This window comes from Bombus bifarius, unplaced genomic scaffold (assembly GCF_011952205.1).
Source record: "Bombus bifarius isolate JDL3187 unplaced genomic scaffold, Bbif_JDL3187 scf7180000009233_frag, whole genome shotgun sequence".
NCBI lineage: Eukaryota > Metazoa > Arthropoda > Insecta > Hymenoptera > Apidae > Bombus > Bombus bifarius.
This window is the reverse complement of record NW_022884983.1, coordinates 1-20,760: the sequence shown is the minus strand read 5'-3', so window position 1 is coordinate 20,760 and position 20,760 is coordinate 1. Positions and strand designations below refer to the sequence as shown.

Genomic DNA, 20,760 nt, shown 5'->3' with positions numbered 1-20,760 from the left:
AATTGAAGAAACACAAAAAATAAAGAAAATAATTATATTGAGATAATTTTTATCTTTCATAAATATTATTTTCAGAGTAAATATAACGTTTGTTAAAGCAAGTGGAGAGAGAATCAAAGCAAAGAGAAAGTTGGAGATACTATATTAGACATAGTAGTAAATAATGAAATTGATTTAGATGGATATGGTATGTTTTAAAGAAGCATAATTTACTTAATTTAAAATAAATAATTTTGAGGTAGAAAATATTTGAAAATTTTCATTTTTATCAAGTTTAATATTCTTATTATTTTTAACTTTTGATACTTTATTATATAAGTATGTTGTAATATTAAAATATAATTGATATAGGTGCTTGTGAAGGAACATTAACTTGTAGTACGTGCCATTTAATATTTTCGAAAGAAGTTTATGATGCACTTCCTGACAAACCAACAGATGAAGAATTAGACATGTTGGATTGAGCATATGAATTAACAGATACGTTAGTTCATAATAATCAGTATCAAATCATTCACATTATTAATTCTATTACCTTTTAATATTTTATAAAGTGAATTTTTCTATTTAAATTTATGTAAAAACAGGTTAGTATTGGGTATTTCGAAATCTGCATCTCAATGTAGAATTTCAAATCGCTATCTCTGAATACTACGAAACTGAAATTATAATAAATTTTCATAGTTTTTTATTTATGACCCTATAATCATTACAAATCTATGTTGGAATTAGCATATTTACAATGTTGATTTTCAAATGGATAAATAGAAATCTTATTGTGTATTAGTATTAATTTGTATAGCAATAAATATATTTGTTGACATATTCAGTTATATAATATTTAATTTCAGGTCACGGCTAGGCTGTCAAATAGTAATGTCTAAGGAACTAGATGGAATTGAGGTAAGAGTTACATCAACAATTAATGATGCAAGAGCATAACTGAAATTATCTATAGGTTTTTGAAAATTTGTATACAATGTTATACATCTCTTGTTAAAAAACCCTTGTTATAATTATTAAAATATTGGTATTAAAAAAATATAATAAAGAACCTTGTGTTTAAATGTGAAGCTTATATATATACATATGTTATAGTATAATTGCAATTTTGATATTTGTACATTGCCATTGTAAAAAGCCTATCCAATTATGAAGAAAATATATCTTTTATTTTTAATATACAGGGTGTCAATTTTAAAACGTTCATCTAAATTATTTTCGTTACTATTAAAGATAAGAAGAAATTACTAAGGAAGACTTAAATGGTTTTAAGATGTGTACTTGGTTATGATAAAAAAGACTCTTGTGGAATAAATTTTGCAACTTCTGAAAGATTAGATAAAAGCTTAGAACCTAAAAAATAATTTGAAATTAATTTCGTTTAGATATACTGTTTGATTTCTTAGCTGTGGGCAAGTTTAAAAGATCATCAAACTCATGGTCAACAAAACAACAGAAATGTACATGTAATGCTTTTTCGTTTCACAACAAGTTATCTGACACTATCATCATTTTCGTGGCACATGCAACATTATCGATTCAGTATAGTAATGTTTTGGATTAAAACAAATGTCTCGACATTGGGGCAAAATATTTCAACCTTTAAGGACTAAAATTAAAACTTATGAGTTTGTTTATAATTTTAATAGATTTTATTAATATTGTGTTTACTGGTTTATTAATTACAAGAAAGTTTGTAAAAGACTGAAGTTTTACGTAAAAAGTACAAATATTCTTTCAACAAAATTAGTCAAATCACATCATTATTTATACATATTGTATATAAATAAAATATGCGGATATATTACTTTACCCTAGAATTAAAATTCAATAATATTGAGGAATCTTATTTATTCAGATTTTGTACATTATCGCTTCTAACCTCGGATAATAGAACAACAAATTAAATATTTTTAAACAAAAAAACTTTGTTCCTTTGTTTGATTTCCCTTGCTCGCGTTTCTTAACTACTTAGATATAAAATACTTACGTTTTCGAAAATTCATACTTCACAAGCTACTAAACGCTTTATCTGTTCAGAATAATTTATTGTTTTCTTAACTAGGTACATAGCAAATACATCTATTAAGTTGGTATTTCTCATAATTACCAGTACATAAAGCTAAAACACTTTTGTACTATGCTTGTTATACATGGATCTAACAAATAATTTAACTTGTGTATTGTCGTTTGTATATTTTGTTACGTGTAAAATATTCTATTTCTACACTACTTACAAGTTCGATAAAGTGTACATTACACATCGTGAAATTTACATATTTTCACTTGGTTACCCTGCCCAATTCGAATATAATTCAGAACGTATGTGCTATATTTATATATTCTGCATTTGTTTTGTATATTATGTACACTGATCTGATCTTTGTAAACGCGAGTTTTACGATATTAATGAGAAATTTGCCAATTTAATGGAAGTTGTTAATTTTTTCTGGCACGTTTCACGTTAGCAGACATTTTTCTTAAGTTACAGTCGAAAAGTGTTTTTATGTAAAAGAATAGGAATGATCAAGTTATTTTAAGATGACAAGATATTTCACGTTTTCTATTTAAATATAGCGTTAAATTTTAATTCCGTCAATTCGTATATACTCATACATCGAATTTCCTTTTCTCATGTCATTTCTTTTCTTTCATTTCACATTTAATTACAAAGATAAAGTGTAAGTACGTTCCTCATAAAATTAATATCAAATGTCGCAAAATATACAAAAGTAAACTAAGAAGAGGGGTACATATTATTACACAAACTGTCGTTCATATTGCATATGTACATATGCAGTATAAAAACAATACTTTTTAGTTTTTAATCTCTTGTTTAAATAATCCTAATATCTAAATTTGTATCGGTCATTGATTCGATATAACTGCGTTTATTGGAAGTAATTAAGCTATAGCCTGCGCACAAGAGAAGAAGGAACAAACACGTATAGTATACACGCTTAAATAACGAAATTAAGTCAGTTTACGTTCAATGTGAACTTGATCAAAGTTCCAGTCTCGAATTATAGAGTTTCTTACTATCAGTTTACAAAATTCGATATTACGATTATGTACCGTATTTGAAAAACATAAAATGCTTTGTTCAATTTTAAATAAAACTAATATTTACCAAAGCGAATACGAAAAAAATGTTATCATCAAACTCAATTTTCAATTATCAAACTTAATCCAGCACAAATACAAATGTTATTCGTGCTTTTTTACTTTTACTACTTTTCAACTCTCTATAGTTCGAGATTTGAGTTCCGCTAACTTTCTTTCTACTGCGCATGCGCAACAGGAAAACTTGAATTACACGTAATAGTCAAAAATTCGAAAATCTTATCCTTTCGTGGCAGCGAAAGTAACCTAGGACTAGAGGTTCCATAACATTAATAATAATAAGGCAATAATATTAATATTAATAATAATGTAATCGAGTACTACTAACAATATTAATAATAATAATAATAGTATGGTAATGGCAAGATACACGCGGGTATAAATTAATCATTCCTTTCGTAATATCTACGACGTCTTCGGGATATTCTTTAGAAATTACTTTATTTCTGGTGAATATTCATTAACGAGCAACTTTTCTCTCTGTTTCTTATCACGATTTTTTTCACTTCATCACAATTGTACCGTTAGAAATTATTCAAAACATTGTTAAAATGTCCATGAAATATATGCAATTGCCGTATCGAATAAGCGAGTAATGAAGTTGCTGTTTCACTGAATAAAAGTGAAATCTCCAATGAGTGTGCTCAAGTATATAAGTTAAAAAAAGATTGGTACATCAATGCCTATTATTCTTAATCAATATTCATCATTTAACAATTAGGACCGAATTTTTACAAACCAACTCTAAACCACGACCCAATTTACAAATAAAAAGATCGATGTGTAAATTAACTATCAACTATTAATCTCCAATCCTATGTGAAGATATAATGTTCGGACCAAATTTCTAAACTAACGTGGACAATTCATGCGGACTATTGGTGGTTGCTGCGCTACTTAGATCCAATGTGGCAGCCGGAAGACCAGGACTGACGCTGCCGGTTGCTTCCCGTGGCAAATGCTGCGATCTATTTAGCTTATTTCCAGGACTCGGTGGCGATCTATCTGCTGGTGTATCCGGTGGCGTAACCACGTTTCTGTGTCCGCTCACGTTCAGATGATTGTGCGTCGCCGCGATCGGAGCTGGCGATGAGAGCAACAAGGGCGGTGGAGACATTGACACGTGTCGATGATGATGATGCTGATGATAGTGTTGGTACTGTGCAGCTCGGCCGTGCGTTGCGTGGCTGGTATTTAGTTGGTTCGTCACGGGCCCATTTTCGTTGGGCAGCCAGCATGGTGGATGGTTAACGGGCCACGTAGTTGTTGTTGCTGTTGTAGCTGGGGCTGGTTCTGGTGCTGTTGCAGCTGCTGCTGACGCTGCAGCTGTACCGCCGCTTCGCACTGTTCGCGCGCTAACGCCTTCACGGCATTCGTCTTCTCCTACGAAATAAGAATGATAGGTTAGGTTGTAGTCAGGGGCCATAACAAATTAAAAAAGTTATAATATAAGAATTTACATTTTAGTTGAAATGATTCTAGTTACGAATAAGTATTAAAGATGATTCAAATCTTTTTCGTTACCGATAACCATGGTGAAAACTCTTTTGGATTACTTTCAGCCATTGTCAATCTTATTGTCAATACTACATGCTTGAAGTAGAAGGAGGGGTACAGAGAAAAAGACTTTTTCTCAGCAAATATAATCGTTACTCAATTATTTTGTTCAACAGTTTTACAAATCTCCCAAAAATAAACGAGAATACGAAAATACACTGAATATCGTGTGTATGGTTATTTATAAAATCCCCTTGAAATAGTTGCGATCGCGGATCACATAAACAAACGAACCTGTCATTCTACAGAGTATCTTTTTCGGTGAAATTATGCAAACGTAAATGTAACTTCGGTAGAACTCCTCGAGAACTTGTAAGCTTATATCACTCTGACCCAACCAGTCCATTCTAAAGTGTATAATTTATAAGAGGGGATTATATTAATACGCGGAGGATGTGGTAGGTGGTAAGTTTTGCATATGAATGTTTGTTGATACAACGAATGGTTAAATGGAGGTTTTCATGAATGTGATAAGGACTAGATCGAATGGTTTAACACTTATAACTAGAATGCGTATTTTTATACAAGTTTGTAGTTTTACGAACACAATCAAAGAAATAAAATTTTAATAGAGATTTGTTTTCTTATATACGTATATTTTAGCGCATTTTATGCATTTTGCGCCATTTGCGTACTTTTCAATTTCGCACGAACGTATAAAGATCAGCAATATAATTATAACGCTTCTTAAAAATGTGAAAAATCCTGGTTTCCTAAAAGCTTGCAATTGATTTCAGAAAAATTTTTATGAACTCTACCAGATAAATTATGGTAACTCTGAAAAACAAAATTTCACGATAAAATGATTTCCGGGTAAAATACACATAAAAGATGATTTAGACGTGTTTGAACGTGTTCGTTTTCTTTTTTAATAGCGATATGTTCTTACCCTCTGCCACACGAAGACGTTATGGACCATTGCGCATCCACAAAACACGATGCCAAGGCCTATGAAAACCGACGTAACGATTGCCGGCGTCGAATGAAACTGGATGAATGTATACAATATCATACCTGAAAGCATTGTTAGAGGATCATTATAACACGTATGCCATAACAAGCGGGACAAAGAATCAGCGCAAATACATATTCTCAATACATATAATTCTCGAAGCGTAAACTATATACATATGCTTTTCATTGAAATTTTCAATACTAGTCGCAAATTATTTTTCAATTAATTTATTATTTAAATCTTTATATATCAATTCTCGACGAATAAATTACTTAAATTATAGAGAATCTATCTTCAGACAATAGAGAATTCAATATTTTTGGTCGTTAAGTAATTTACAAATTTCTAAAACGATTACGTTCGAAGTTTTGGACAGTATTTGAAGTTTCTAACATGACATTAAAAAAAAATAAATAAATTTTATGATATAATTAAAAAAACATTGTAGTCTATCATAATTTCTATTCCGTCAAATTTATTAAAACGCAGTTTTCTTCTGAACAGAGTCAAAATGTCCGTCTTGAATCGAGTTCAACAGCTTAACGATCGATCGAGCGAATGATAGCTGTGTAAACTAGCATGACACAACGTAAACCTTAGATTAGATCTCGATCCATCCACCAGCCGTATTCATGCATGACATGAATATTCTGTTTCAGCTCTTTATAAATTAATCTGTTAAAACTTCCCTAAAAGACGATCATTTTTATTTTTCTAAGAAAAATAATGACTATTCGGCGTTAAAATTAACTTTATTTCCATTGGATTTCTAAACTGATTTCATACACTCAGAGATAGTTCACAGTATCTTTTAGATTCATGCCTGAATTCAAGAAAAATTAAACGTATAACTTATGTACTAGTATCTTTCAAAAGGTTAAAGTTGACAGAATTGAAGGAATTGGTTCTTACCAGTTAGAAAGACGGGAATGCTAATGAAAAACCCTCCGACAGCACATATCCGGCTGATGGATGATTTTTGCAGGTACTTGTTACTCCTGAAACAGACAAAATTTGAAGTGAAAGTCAGTTTCACGATTCTATGATAATTGAGCGAAATGTAAAGGAACCAGTTTTTTGTTTAACAGCCAAGAATCTTTCAAAAATTCTACTGTAATTGATACTTCAAATATATTTAGTCAGACAAAGGATAATCATAATCGCAACGTTAATCTTAACTTTAATTCAAGGATCAAACAGTATCATTATACATATAAAAGTAAACATAAAGTCTATCCACATTATTGTTATTATTATTATTATTATTATATGTTATTCTATAATTGATTTTTATTTCTTTATTATCAATATTATTCTATTTTCTATAATGATTCAATTATAGATCTTATTTTTTGTCAATCATATTTCACTGAAAAGATCACTTTGAAAATAATCTAATAGTAAAAAATGAAAAATAATCTTTTTCTACCTTGTCTTCATTTTTTACAAACTCTGTCCACCGCCGTAAACCTATTAAATGCATGAAACGACAAAGCAAAGCTGCTTCACATAATTCCCCGCTCACGCAGTGTCAATCAGCTCACGACCGCAAACGATACTGCTAATTTCCAGCGACCACGAACGATTTCACCGTAATTGCCGGTGTGAAATTTACCAATACGTGCTCGAATTGGACAATAATGGATAGAGCGCTCTTGCACACACTAATCTACCAACAAATAATATTGACTCAATTGAACAACAGCGCATAGATTAACGGACAAACCGCATGTTCCAAACAGATTTACAATCACGGCAGAAAATACATGCCGTTATAGATGTTTCCTGGTCAAGACTAATTTCCACGCGTTAAGAACATTGTAACCGGAATCTAGGAAGAACTAGCACTTCCTGGAATAATACTATTGTGTCCTCGATGAATGTCTCTCCGCAATGCCCTCGAGTGAGTTGTTTTTGTCTTTGGTCGTACGACGTCCGGGATGAGAATTCGGGGAACGGTTTTGCGCTGCTTTAATACTCGCACAACCATCCATCCATGGGACTGCATCTTTTTAGGAGGACCAGTGATTAATCTTTTCCCACTCATTTTCATCTCTAATTTCTCATGAGGCTAAGATTCCTGCATCTTTTATCATAATAATTTATTAATACTATTAATAAATTGAGACAATTTTACACGTCGTATTTTGCGTTATAAGATGACTTGTAATTTGTAAAATTTACCTGTAAAATTCCTTTGTTTGTTTTACCGAAGTAATAGTTGGCATTTCTATACGACAATAAGAATTTGTTAATACTAATAATTTGTAAGGTTATCATGTTATCATTCTTCTAATGGATAGTATATTATTGAAACTTTTTTTAATATTGAAACGCGATATTTTTTTGGAGAAGAAGTGCATAGTAGTAAAAGGCTGAGAAATTAGTCTAGAACTCGAAGTTTCATTGGTACGACGCACTTGAAACGCATTCAAAGAGGTCGGCGACCTCGAAAGGGGATAAACGCAACTGTTTCGTGGGAATTTCTTATTGTGGCTTATTTGGACGAAGTTGCTTTAAAATCAGCGCTGGATTCGTCTGTTTTTTGCCCGGAAATTTAACCTTCCGCGTTAGTGTATTTCGGACGAGCTCCTATTTTACACTTTCGTCGACTTCACCAACGTAACACACAGCATCCGCAAGTAAAACTGTCTCTTAAATTTGATGTGACACCAATACACGACGAGAAGAATCACAATGCCATTTTTATTCCACTTCGTTAATTTTTCGTCGTAAGGTTTAGCTGTAAATAGGATTAAAAAAATTTAGATTAACGAGGAATTTAAAATTGATCTGTTAAATCAACAATTTCCATTAGTTGTCAATAGATTTTATAAACCTCAGATTACTGAGAAATTATACACATTGCAAAATATTTACCATTGGTTACCCACGCTACACGTAAATTTGATCAATCTACCAATGCACTAACACTGCAATAAATTTCTATTGCAACATTCCACGCTCCTTTGCCGCACCTTAAACTCCTCGCTAGATTTATTCCACCTTAAAGTGTCACATAACTCCTACGACACCGATATCAAATCTTAAACTCCATCAAATTCCAGAGAAACTTGATTTCGTCGAAAGTAAGAGATTAAACTTAAAAAGCAATTTATTTCATCTTTAAACTATCCCAAACTTCTTAAATATAATTTATATATATATTTCGGAGATGAAAGAACACCGGAGCCTTTGGAATTTTGGATAATTCCGCAACATTGTAACCTAGAATCTACTATAGCTGTAATTGAACAATTGTAGTTATTCAACCCGATTGTAATTGTTCGAGAGTCGTGATAATGAGCTTGGGCTCGAGGCGACAGTCAGTTGCCGAACGTAGCCGCGGTCACGGGATGAACGCTTTGTCTAACAAAGGTATGGAGTAATTTTATAGCTCTCCTTAAAAGAAATATTCGTGGCGACACGCGACAGTAAACATTCCAACGGTTTCTGTCCCGTGGCTCGCCACGCGCAGACCCTATTCTTCGACTAAGATGATTGCCAGATGTCGATGCGTCTCCGCAGTACATGTTCGGCTAGCCCGAGGGCCCGTTATAAATCTTAAGGTTTAGTTAACTAAAGTCCTTCAAACAGACAAACAGTCTCTGTCCCAACTACGGGAAGATAGGGGAGACATATTTTTCAACGAGCGGCGTCTCCCACTAGCAACTTTCCCTCGAGGGCGGCTAGCATCTTTTTCTAACCACCGATATGGAGATTGACCAATTAGCAGCAACGTCAATTTCCCTTACTTTCTGCACGAAGGCTTTTCTCGACGAATCCGATGATCTTGTATCCTTAGACACACCCCGTTATAGTTTTCCTCTGTGGCATCATCGGGACGGGAAAGGCATTCTCGCTCGCGATCTCATCGATTAAAGAGTAACGCCTTCGCGATCAGTGATTATTTTCAGACTTAGACTTTGTGAGTACGTTCTGTTGTCATCCCGTTGGCCGCGGATTCGTTATTGAGCCCGAGAGCATCGTCACTAGTGTCGCGAGTGCCGAACTGCCGTGATCAATTGTCAAGACTGTAATAATTCTATCATTGCAATAAACTACGCCTGTGTGTACCGTATGAATGGCTAATCCTCGAGAAGATTCATTTGACGCCCACAACCCCATTCCCAGTGACGATCCGACATCAGAAGTGGGATCAGAACGGTTGCGAGCGCTGGAAGGGCAGGTCGCTGTCATGAACAACCTAATTCATACGCTAATGCAACGACCAAATACGGGAATCACCAAATTACCACATTTTAACCCAGAAGTCGCAGGCGCCGACCCAGCCGCGTGGTGCGCGGCTGTTAGTAGGGCCATGCAGAACAACCCCCTGCGAGATGACGCGCTATACTCTGCCTTAAGTGACTCTCTACAGGGTTCTGCAGCACATTGGCTGGCACGAATGACGGGAGACGGAGAAGTTACTTGGTCTAAAGTTAAGGAACGATTCCTTATACAGTTCGGTGGCCGAGAGACGACGTCCTCATCGTTAATCAAGGTATCCAGGGAATCGCGGGGAACGGGCGAATCCACGGGGGCGTTTGCCGGCCGTGTCCGTTCCCTCCTGCAGACGCGGTGGCAACATTCTACGCTAGACGAAATACTTAACGCTGTCACTCTCTACATATTAATTCCACACGACCAACGTCTTAAACGATTGGCCCTCACGAGTGATATCAGAACGGAAGACCAATTTCTGAGCGAAATGCGACCCTTTTGTTACGAAGAAGAGTCGACATTTTCGCCGAGAGATGCACCGGCGGAACCCGAAGCTAAGCGACGCAAGTTATCGTGCCACCAGACGAGGTGTCATTACTGGTACTCTCGGACACAGAATAAAGGACTGCCGCAAGAGGATGCAGAACGAACAGCAGAGGGATGCACGACGCCAGGAAGGAAGCCGACCGGCCGCACCGTCCAAGGCGGTTTGCTACAGGTGTCATGCGGAAGGTCATATCACATCTAACTGCCCGGCACGACGGGACGGTAGACCAGGCCCCAAGGATGAGCGTAAAGTCAACTCCTGTGTCACGTAATTTTTGGGTTGGTTGGTGAAAATAAAATATAGTTGAGTCGTAACACAACTATCAACCTGGTTTTAATCAACCTTTATTATGAATTCAGCAATCACAATGTAACACGCACTGAATTAACATAAATCACAATTCACTCCAACCACGTTATGTCAGACTTAGTTACAACGATACATTAAGTACGCGACTTATAAGAGTAGAGACCGACATAGATATATTGACTATTCTAAGGATACAGAATAAGTGAAGTCTTACTGACGATACTGTGTCTGAGGAAAGCTAGGGGTGGGGGTATCTAAGGACAAGGGACGGAATTTACGACAGGAAATACTCGCTTGGTCCGAACGACCTTAACTATAAAAATGCCAAGTGCCCCTGGTAGGCACTTAAGACTCTTGAGGGTGCGCGCCAGGGATATGCAGGTATCTGGGTGCCATCCTGTCCGTGGTGTATGGCCTGGTCTCTGATATGAATTGACGTTACACCTGCGTGGTGGAGTCCCCAGCCGGTAGTTTAAGTCATCTGGGTGAGTCGTTCCCATTTTACTTAGATTCCGGAGCCGAGTGCTCATTAATTAGAGAATCTGTCGCTCCGAAATTCTCCGGTAGGAGAACGACAGATATAGTAGTTATGCGAGGAATAGGAAACACTTGCGTTAAGAGTACATCCCAGATCTTATCTACGGTACGCATTAACTGTTTTACATTGGAGATAACCTTCCACGTTCTGGCCGATAGTCACTTGCATTATGATATCATGATTGGCCGCGAGATCTTAAGCCAGGGTTTTGATGTAACTATTACACGGAATAGCGTCGATATTTGTAAAACGAAGACTATTGATGCCTGTAGTAAAACCTCCGAGGACGAGATCAATATCAATGCGGTTGACACTGACGTGGTTGGTAATGATAAAAGTCGGTTAATTTCTGTCCTCAAGAAATTCAAAGATTCATTCATTACGGGCTTCCCACGTACTCGCGTAAGCACGGGCCAGTTAGAAATACGGTTAATCGATCCTAATGTTACCGTGCAAAGAAGTCCCTACCGACTTAGCGAAGAAGAGCGTAGGATAGTGCGTGAGAGAATAGACGAGTTAATTAGAGCAAAAATCGTGAGGCCGAGCAACTCACCGTTCACGAGCCCTATCTTACTTGTAAAGAAGAAAGACGGCTCAGATAGACTGTGCGTAGATTTGCGGGCATTAAATAAAAATACGGTCGCGGACCGGTATCCCCTACCCCTCATCGCGGATCAAATCGCGAGATTGCAGAAGGCGAGATACTTCATTAGCCTGGACATGGCCAGCGGATTCCACCAAATCCCCATTCATCCCAATTCGACGGAATATACGGCGTTCGTTACACCCGACGGGCAATACGAGTACGTGACTATGCCGTTCGGATTGAAAAATGCACCATCCGTTTTCCAGAGGGCCATTCTCAACGCCTTAGGCGACCTCGCGTATTCGTTCGTTGTTGTTTACTTGGACGACGTCCTAATTATTGCCGACTCAGTAGATCAAGCCCTAGAAAGGTTGAGCACCGTATTAGATACCCTCGTGAAAGCCGGATTCTCCTTTAACTTTTCAAAATGCTCCTTTTTAAAGACATCGGTACTCTACTTGGGATATGTAATTCGTAACGGAGAAGTCCGTCCAAACCCGGGTAAAATACAAGCCTTGAGTTCTTTACCTGCACCGTCGACCGTCACACAACTTAGGCAATTCATAGGTTTGGCCTCTTATTTCCGAAACTTCATTCCCAAATTTTCACAAGTAATGAAACCCCTGTACGCACTTACCTCGAGTAACAAGAATATACCTTGGACGGATAGGCACGAACAGATAAGATAAAAGGTAATTTCCGTCCTGACTGACGCGCCGGTGCTAATGATATTTGACCCCTAATTACCCCATAGAACTACATACGGACGCTAGCTCGGAAGGATATGGAGCCATTTTAATGCACAGGGTCGAAGGTAAAAATCGAATAGTAGAGTATTACAGCAAATGAACTAGCCCTGCGGAATCTAGGTATCATTCCTACGAATTGGAAACGTTAGCAGTTGTAAACGCCGTCAAGCACTTCCGTCATTACTTACACGGACGAGAATTTCTCGTTGTCACCGATTGCAACTCCCTGAAAGCATCCAGTAATAAGGTACACTTGAACGACAGGGTTTACAGATGGTGGGCTTACCTGCAAACTGTTACCTTTGACATTATGTACCGGGAAGGTAAACGAATGGCCCACGTAGATTTCTTTTCGCGAAATCCCGTAGACTTGGATCGCAGTACGTTCAGCAAAATTGTAGAGAAAGAAATTAACCTAACCGAAATCTCCGACGATTGGCTACTAGCGGAACAACGTCGCGACCCACAAATTTCCGAGATCGTCGATAAATTACAGAACGAAGAGCTCGCGGAAGACGTCGCGAATACGTATGAGTTACGGTCCGGCACCCTTCATCGTAAAATACAGAGAAAAGATAGAACTCTCTGCCTGCCCGTCGTTCCGAGAGGATTTAGGTGGTCTGTTATTAACCATGTGCACCAGTCCATTATGCACTTAGGTTGGGATAAAACGCTTGAGAAACTGTACGAGTATTACTGGTTCGAAGGAATGGCGAAGTATGTTCACATATTCGTAGAGAACTGTCAAGACCAGTATACCTTGGCATACGGTTCATATGGACATAACGGGCAAACTAAGCGGTAAAAACGATTCGAAGGAATACGTCATTGTGTTGGTCGACGCCTTTACTAAGTTCGTATACTTGCACCATACCCGTAAGATAGACTCCATTAACACCATTAAAGCGCTTAAGTCCGCTATATTATTGTTCGGCAGTCCCTGCCGGATAATAGCGGATCAGGGAAGATGTTTTACGGGCAAAGAATTTCGAGACTTTTGTCAAGATAAATACATAAAACTCCATTTAATTGCGACCGGAGCTAGTAGGGCCAACGGACAGGTAGATCGTATTATGAGTACGCTAAAAAACATGTTCACAACAATAGAAACCACCGGGCGGTCCTGGCAAGACGCGATCGGGGAAATACAACTGGCCTTGAATTGTACCACCAACCGCGTGACTAAGTCAAGCCCATTGGAACTACTAATCGGTAAAACAGCGAGACCCTACGGCTTATCCCTACCCGACAGTATCGAAGAAAGAGAAGTAAATATCTCCCATGTAAGACAGCAATCATCGAGAATACACCTAATGGCTCCATTCACAACCAACACACCAACTGGCAGCTCTTCAGAGAAGTCTTTACACACTCAACCTCAGCCTTCACCCCACTAAAAACAAAGGAAGATATCGAAGCAGCCACGGAATACTTAAACACGAACATAATAAACGCAATCCGCCTCTCCACACCGACAAAGCCATCTAACAGCAAACAAGAATATCCCCAATACATACTAAAAAAATAGCAGAAAAACGTAGACTAAGAAGAGTATGGCAGACCCATAGAACACCGGAGGACAAACGCAAACTAAACAACGCAACTAGAAAGCTATCCAGAACCTTAAAAAACTATAAAAACGACTGTTTCCATAAATACCTCGCCAGCTTATCCCCCACAGCCGACTCCAACTACTCACTATGGAAGGCCTCCAGGAAACTCACACGCCCCCCACAAATACTCCCACCTATCCGCCGTCCGCAAGGTGGATGGGCGCGAAGCCCTATAGAAAAAGCCGACCTGTTTGCTAAACACTTGTCAAAAGTATTCAAACCCCATTCCCCCAAAGCCGCCGCGGACGTTACTGAATACCTGCACAACCCCTTCCAAATGTCCCCTCCTATCGAACCCTTCTCCTCTGCAGAGACTATAGAAACAATCAGTCGCCTAAACCCCAAGAAAGCAGCAGGACACGACCTAATAGGCAATAAAGCAATCAAGGAACTTCCCACAAAAGGGATAGCACTCATCACATCGATTTTTAATGCTATCCTTCGCCTGGAACACTATCCTAAGGCCTGGAAAATCTCATTGATTACCCTCATCCCTAAACCCGGTAAACCGATATACGAAACCAGCTCCTATCGCCCAATCAGTCTTTTACCTACCCTGTCCAAACTATTCGAGAAGATGCTCACGAACCGACTCCTTCCAATCCTAGAGAACTTGAAAACACTCCCAGATCACCAATTCTTCTTCCGAAAACATCATTCTACAGTAGAGCAAATCCACCGCTTAACTCATACGATCAGCCAAACACTCGAAAAGAAAAAATATTGCTCAGCGGTTTTCCTAGACATCCAACAGGCATTCGACAAAGTATGGCATGAAGGGCTACTATACAAGCTTAAAAAGATCCTACCTCACCCCTACTACTCCATCCTAAAATCTTACCTAACCAATAGACAATTCATGGTTAAATGCCTAGACGCCACTTCCGCAACATTCCCAATAGAAGCCGGCATACCCCAAGGTAGTGTCCTCGGACCCCTACTGTACTCCATCTACACTGCCGACCTACCTATATCCAACGATATAACAATAGCGACATTTGCAGACGACACAGCGCTATTAGCTACCCACGCAGACCCGGTAATAGCCTCATCCACTCTCCGGCGAAGTCTCGACTCCATGGAAAAGTGGTTTCACAAATGGGGCTTCAAAGTCAACGAAAAGAAATCCTCACATGTAACCTTCACGCTCCGAAAACAAACCTGCCCCCAGGTCACCATCAACAATGCAACAGTTCCTAGCAGGGACACAGTCCGATACCTGGGCATGACCCTGGACAGGAGACTAACGTGGAAGACACACATCTCAGATAAAACGAAGCACCTAAAGGACAAACTAAAAAAACTCTATTGGCTCACGGGCCGACGCTCCAAACTAAACATACAGAATAAAATTACCCTCTACAAGACCGTAATAAAACCTATCTGGACCTACGGAATCCAACTATGGGGAACAGCAAGTAACTCCAACATTGAAATACTCCAACGCTTTCAATCGAAAACGCTAAGATCCCTAATTGACGCACCTTGGTATGTAACCAACGAAACCATCCATCGCGACCTCAAGATACCTACAGTCAAAGAGGAAATAGCAAAATATAGCGACAGATATAGCAAAAGAGTCAACAAACACCGAAACCCCCTAATCACTGGATTACTCGATACGACGGACCAGATTCGCAGGCTGAAGAGGCACTACCCGCTAGACCTAAACGTTAGATTCATTTAATTATCCAAATTAAGCATATGCACTTACTTATAATACTTATAAATTACACCTATCTATAATAGGTATTAACTTATTGTAAATAAACAGCCATGTCACTGCGCCACGCCAGAAAAATTACTGAAAATTCTCAACGCGAGAATTGATTGTAATTTCAACAAATAAATAAAAAAAAAAAAACGTGCATTAACGTTTTCAAATCCATTTTTTATTTTCAAAGAACATCATATTTGTACTCGGTATTGCCAGTAAGTATCATGAAGAGACGAAACGAGTATCTCGAGTTAAGTATTGTTTAAAATAGTATATAGACATCTAGATATAACATTCAATGATTTTTCCCTCACTTATTGTAAATTATTGATATTGTAAAATTATAATTGTAAAATTATATAGTAAATGATATTGTAAAATTATATAGTAAATGATATTGTAGAATTAAATAGTAAATTCACACGATGTTTAAATAATTCGAAATAACGATAGACCAAAACCTGTTTAAACGAGACACAAGAATTAATCGTGCATTTTATTAAAAAGTTAAGTACGGATAAAAGAAAGAAAATTTTCGAACTTTTTTCGAAAGAACATACATGTAGTATCGTGGACGAAAGGCCTGGGCAATATCGGACGAACTATGAACAGTGTCGCGAGAGCCGAGGCGCCGTCGGGCCCATCAATGTGTCATCGGTCTTTTCAAGTGCATAGTTTGGTGGAAAAGACCTACGTGACCCTGGCCACGAGCGTCTGCGGAACACGTGTGCGGTGGGCCTAGGAAAAGGACAATAGAATGCGACACCAGTCAGTCGAGAAACAGAGTGCGAGTTGAGAAACAGAGTGCGAGCGGAGGAGCCGAGTGCGAGTCGAGCGGAGACGCAGGTTGCGAGTGGCGTTGCCGAGAGAGTGTGGATTGCGCTGTGTTCTGTACGTTTGGTATGAATAGTTCAAGTTAAGCCACAATCGTCTTTTCTGTCTGATTAACATCTCTATTGTCCACTCTTTGTAAACATATTACATCACGATATTACATACATTTATTATACAACATACATACATTTATTATATATTGTATTCTTTCAAACACAATAATACCTTCCATAAAGGAGCACAGCTCAGATGAGACTTTTTATAGTTAAACTTTTAACGTACTCATAGACACGAAATTTTTTTTTTTAAATAGAACTGTTACATTTTACGACACGTATAACATCGAACATTTACCAACATAGCGATGCCAGCGTACATATATGTAATATCGTGATATAGTATATTTACAAAGAATGGACAATAGAGATGTTAATCGGACAGAAAAAGACGATTGTTGTTCAACCTGAACTATTCACGCCAAACGTACAGAAAACAGCGCAACTAAATAACTAGATAGCGACTCGACTTTTACTAAAACGCAATCAACACTCTCTCGGCAACGCCACTCGCAAAACTCTGTCCTCGCTCAACTCGCACTCCGCTTTTTTAATCACACTCTGTTTTTCGAATGACTCTCGTTCCTTTGTCTTTTTCTTAGCCCCACCACGCACGTGCTCCGCAACCGCTCGTAGTCAAAGTCACGTAGGCCTTTTTTTGCGTAACCTATTCGACCGAAAGACCGACGATACATCGTTGGGCCTGTCGGTGCTTCGACTTTCTCGCGACATTGTTCATAGTTCGCCCGATATTTCTTAGGCCTTTCGTCCACGATACTACATATATGTAGTGGTGTACTGGTCATCTTTTTTCCACGCGTTTTTAGCTTTTTAGCTGTTTGTGTATGGGCGCCTAATCAGCCAATCAGAAATAGCCGGTATTCTATGAATCCTTTTCTTCAATGCTCGAAGAGCTGGATATTTATCCAAAGCTGATGCCCCAAACATATACTCGAAATTTTCAAGGGCCGCTGCAAACACGAAGTCCGCCCATGTCGTCTGAAAAAAGGTTTGTATACATTTATTTTGTACCTCCTCTATTAAACAATTTTTTTAATTTACCTTGAAAAATGTGAAAAATCGAACTCTTAACTAAAGATCACTAGCTTTTTAGGAAGAATTTGGATTTTTATTTTATTGTCAGAATTTAATGGATAATTTTAGAAACTTCAACCTTTGGAGGTATTTGTTAATTAAAAATGACAAAACTGGTATTATGTAAAAAAGAGTAATGTGTATCCTGAATCAATGTCGAATGGAAATTAGACAGTTCTATAAAAATAATCCTTCTCACGATTCCACAACTTCATAGCTTAATTAAATACAATTCTTCGGCGATATAATTACAAATACATTTACAGGAATTGTGTAATATGATAAATATCTCGTTAAAGAAATTGAAATCGTAAATTCCGCGGATAACCAGCGTTTATCATATAGAGACAGGGATTTGCAAAGAATAAAAGTTGTAGAACGTTGAAAGGCGTTGAGAGAAACGTGATGTTATCCCGTTATTCGTTAACGCAACGCAGTTAAAAAAAATCCCGTAGGAAGATTACGATAATAGATAACCTGAGTCGAGTGTTTGTCGGGGGATCTAAAAGATTCTTTCGAGTTGAGCGTCTGAGATTGCAGAGAAGAAAATTTGGAAGCCATCGAATTCGTGATGTCGATAGAAATCTTCAGTTGGAATCGTTGTATCATAACGTAGTCTGCTTATTGTCGATAAGACTTTACTAAACTAAAAGTGACTACTAAAAGTTTCTATCCTCTAAATTCTATCTACGATTCTATAATCTAAAAACTGACTTTTGCAAACAAACTGTAACATTCGCTTAACGGAAAGACATACGTATCTTGTTTGTACTCGTCTTTTCACAATGAATTCTTGAACGTCTGTCTCTGTGGTGAGACAAATGCAAAGTCATCTCATCAGTTACTCACCTTGCTTCAAATCTCCAAGAGCATCGACGAGCACGTCGCATATCATCGCATCCCATTCGTTCCTTCCCATTAGATCGTACTTCTTCGCCAAGTATCGCGCCACAGCGTTACTCTGCGCTACCGGGTTCCCGTCTATCTCCAGCACAGGCAGCATTTTATAAGGCATTGCTAAGAACAAACATGGCTCATATGAACACTGTGTAGAGGGAAACGATCGATAGGAAATCACAACACAGCTTCCGAGGCCGTTGCGTTCTTGTGAATAGATGAATCGAAATCATTTCGGTTTTAATCAACATGGCCTAGTAAAGAAATACAGAAATGTCTTCTTTCTCCTTTTTTTTCTTTTCTTACGATTACGATGGACAGGGTATCGCGTGTTTTTGACTGTTGAGAAGAACCTAAAGTTTTTAAAATCAAGGATAAAAGATCGAGTATAAAATTTGTAATTCTCACGGAAAGGAACGAATCTGTCTGATGCGCTGTACTGAATGTACGAGGAACGATCAGTATCGTTTTGCGGGAAGACCTTATGCAATGATAGTGGACTTACAACTGCGAATAAAAAATTCACGTCGCATAATACCAGACACGGAAAAAATATTAGAAAATGTACACGGTTCTTGTAATGAAAATTGAAATGCAAGGAATATAAATCGAATGTCTCTTGCGAACGTAATTTTGTGTTTTACACCGACAGGATTGATTTACAGACTTACGTTGATTTTTGGTTTCTCTATCTGCAAGCGACATATAAGATTATATCGAAGACTATGCTGCGTAAAACTTTTATTATACTATTTACGATAGAAATGTCGCAACGGAAGATCGAATTTTATGTCTGCTTTGTTCTTTCGACTTTTTAGCTATGTTCTTGTTCATTTCCGAACTGATTTCAATTTTTTATCCTTTTTTTCCGACAAGTCCTAAAAATTTTTTAAATTAACGAGAAACGTAGAAGTATTTTTGTATTCCTATTTTAAGTCACCTATTTACGGTTTTCTCAAAATATTCGAAATGCTTCGATTCATTGAAAACAATAAAGATTGCAACACAAAAATTCGAGAATCGTAAGTGAATTAAGTTGGTATTCGATAAACACGATATTACGGAAGCAAAACTTAATGAAAAGTTCGACTTTATTCCGTATGAAATTTTACTTTAAGTAAGTTTAGCCTGCACGTGAAACGAAAGTTTTATATACAGAAAAGTTTGAGTAAATGGTAGATACCTGAGAGTTGAACGATGAAAGTAAAAATCGATTCTTCACGCTTACAATCCTTGTATTCAGGCCAGAGTTCTTCGGGGATCCTCTCGTCGGTATACTCGATGCCAGTATATGCAAATATGTACCGTATATGTTCGGCACGACCACGGGCATTGAAGTAGATTAGTTTGTAGGTAGGTTCGTCGCTCATTTTCCTTGCTCTGTCAACTTATCGAGAAAAATGATACAATTAACTCGTGTAATGAACAGACTGTGTGCGTGTTTGTGTGTATAGAGAACAATTTATTTATAGATGGAATAATTCGTATAATACGCAAAATAAATCATTTAGAAGGCTGGAATATGTGTTTTTGAAACAATTAATTATGTCGAAAAATATTTAAAACGAGATATAATTATGAAAAAAATAATAATTAAATGTATGTAAATGTATGTAATAATAGTTAAATGTATGTAAATGTAATAATTAAATGTAATTAGTTGTGAAAAAAATAATAATAAAAAATAAATAAATGTAAAAAAAGAATTAAATGTAATTAGTTTCTTTTTACGCACGCGATATTATTGGCGATATATGAAGGTCAACTTTATTTTTTTAAATAGATATATTTATACATATATTTACATATATTTATAGATATAAATACATATATTATATAGATATAATAGTATATATAATATATATAATAATATATATGTCGAGTCTGAATCTCCGAGTCCGAGCTCGAGGCGCCCTCCCGGGGAGGGCTCGCGGGAGGTAGCGGTTCTGCGTTGAAG

The 20,760-nt window shown here is 37.4% G+C and overlaps 2 protein-coding genes, 1 long non-coding RNA gene and 1 pseudogene across 3 annotated transcripts; 1 reads left to right on the top strand and 3 right to left on the bottom strand.

Moving 5' to 3' along the window:
- Positions 1 to 49: 49 nt before the first annotated feature.
- Positions 50 to 1,184, top strand: LOC117214626 (adrenodoxin-like protein 2, mitochondrial; the record flags this gene model as incomplete). The annotated part of the gene is given in 4 exon segments (XM_033460828.1): positions 50 to 122; positions 125 to 187; positions 352 to 484; positions 852 to 1,184. Coding segments are annotated over 4 exon segments (360 nt in total), but the record flags the coding sequence as incomplete, so codon positions are not given.
- Positions 1,185 to 1,837: 653 nt separating this feature from the next.
- LOC117214625 lies at positions 1,838 to 7,251 on the bottom strand (annotated as a pseudogene).
- A 1,096-nt stretch (positions 7,252 to 8,347) lies between these two features.
- On the bottom strand, positions 8,348 to 8,689 carry LOC117214627. The gene is made up of 2 exons (XR_004488910.1): positions 8,519 to 8,689; positions 8,348 to 8,381 (listed from the first exon to the last, which is right to left on the bottom strand). It is a non-coding gene; the product is annotated as an uncharacterized LOC117214627 (long non-coding RNA).
- Positions 8,690 to 17,639: 8,950 nt separating this feature from the next.
- Positions 17,640 to 20,173, bottom strand: LOC117214624 (hematopoietic prostaglandin D synthase-like). The gene is made up of 3 exons (XM_033460827.1): positions 20,032 to 20,173; positions 18,756 to 18,923; positions 17,640 to 17,810 (listed from the first exon to the last, which is right to left on the bottom strand). The coding sequence occupies exons 1-3, from the start codon at positions 20,171 to 20,173 to the stop codon at positions 17,773 to 17,775; spliced, it is 348 nt and encodes a 115-aa protein (XP_033316718.1). The 3' UTR covers positions 17,640 to 17,772.
- Positions 20,174 to 20,760: the final 587 nt, after the last annotated feature.

What these genes read in the sequence shown, in the direction of transcription:
- LOC117214624 (XM_033460827.1), bottom strand. Translation starts at nt 20,173, where the DNA reads ATGAGCGACGAACCTACCTACAAACTAATCTACTTCAATGCCCGTGGT. An exon ending in CTGGCCTGAATACAAGGATT is followed by an intron (nt 18,924 to 20,031) that starts GTAAGCGTGAAG and finishes GTTTGTTCTTAG; the next exon opens with CAATGCCTTATAAAATGCTG. An exon ending in TCTTGGAGATTTGAAGCAAG is followed by an intron (nt 17,811 to 18,755) that starts GTGAGTAACTGA and finishes ACCTTTTTTCAG; the next exon opens with ACGACATGGGCGGACTTCGT.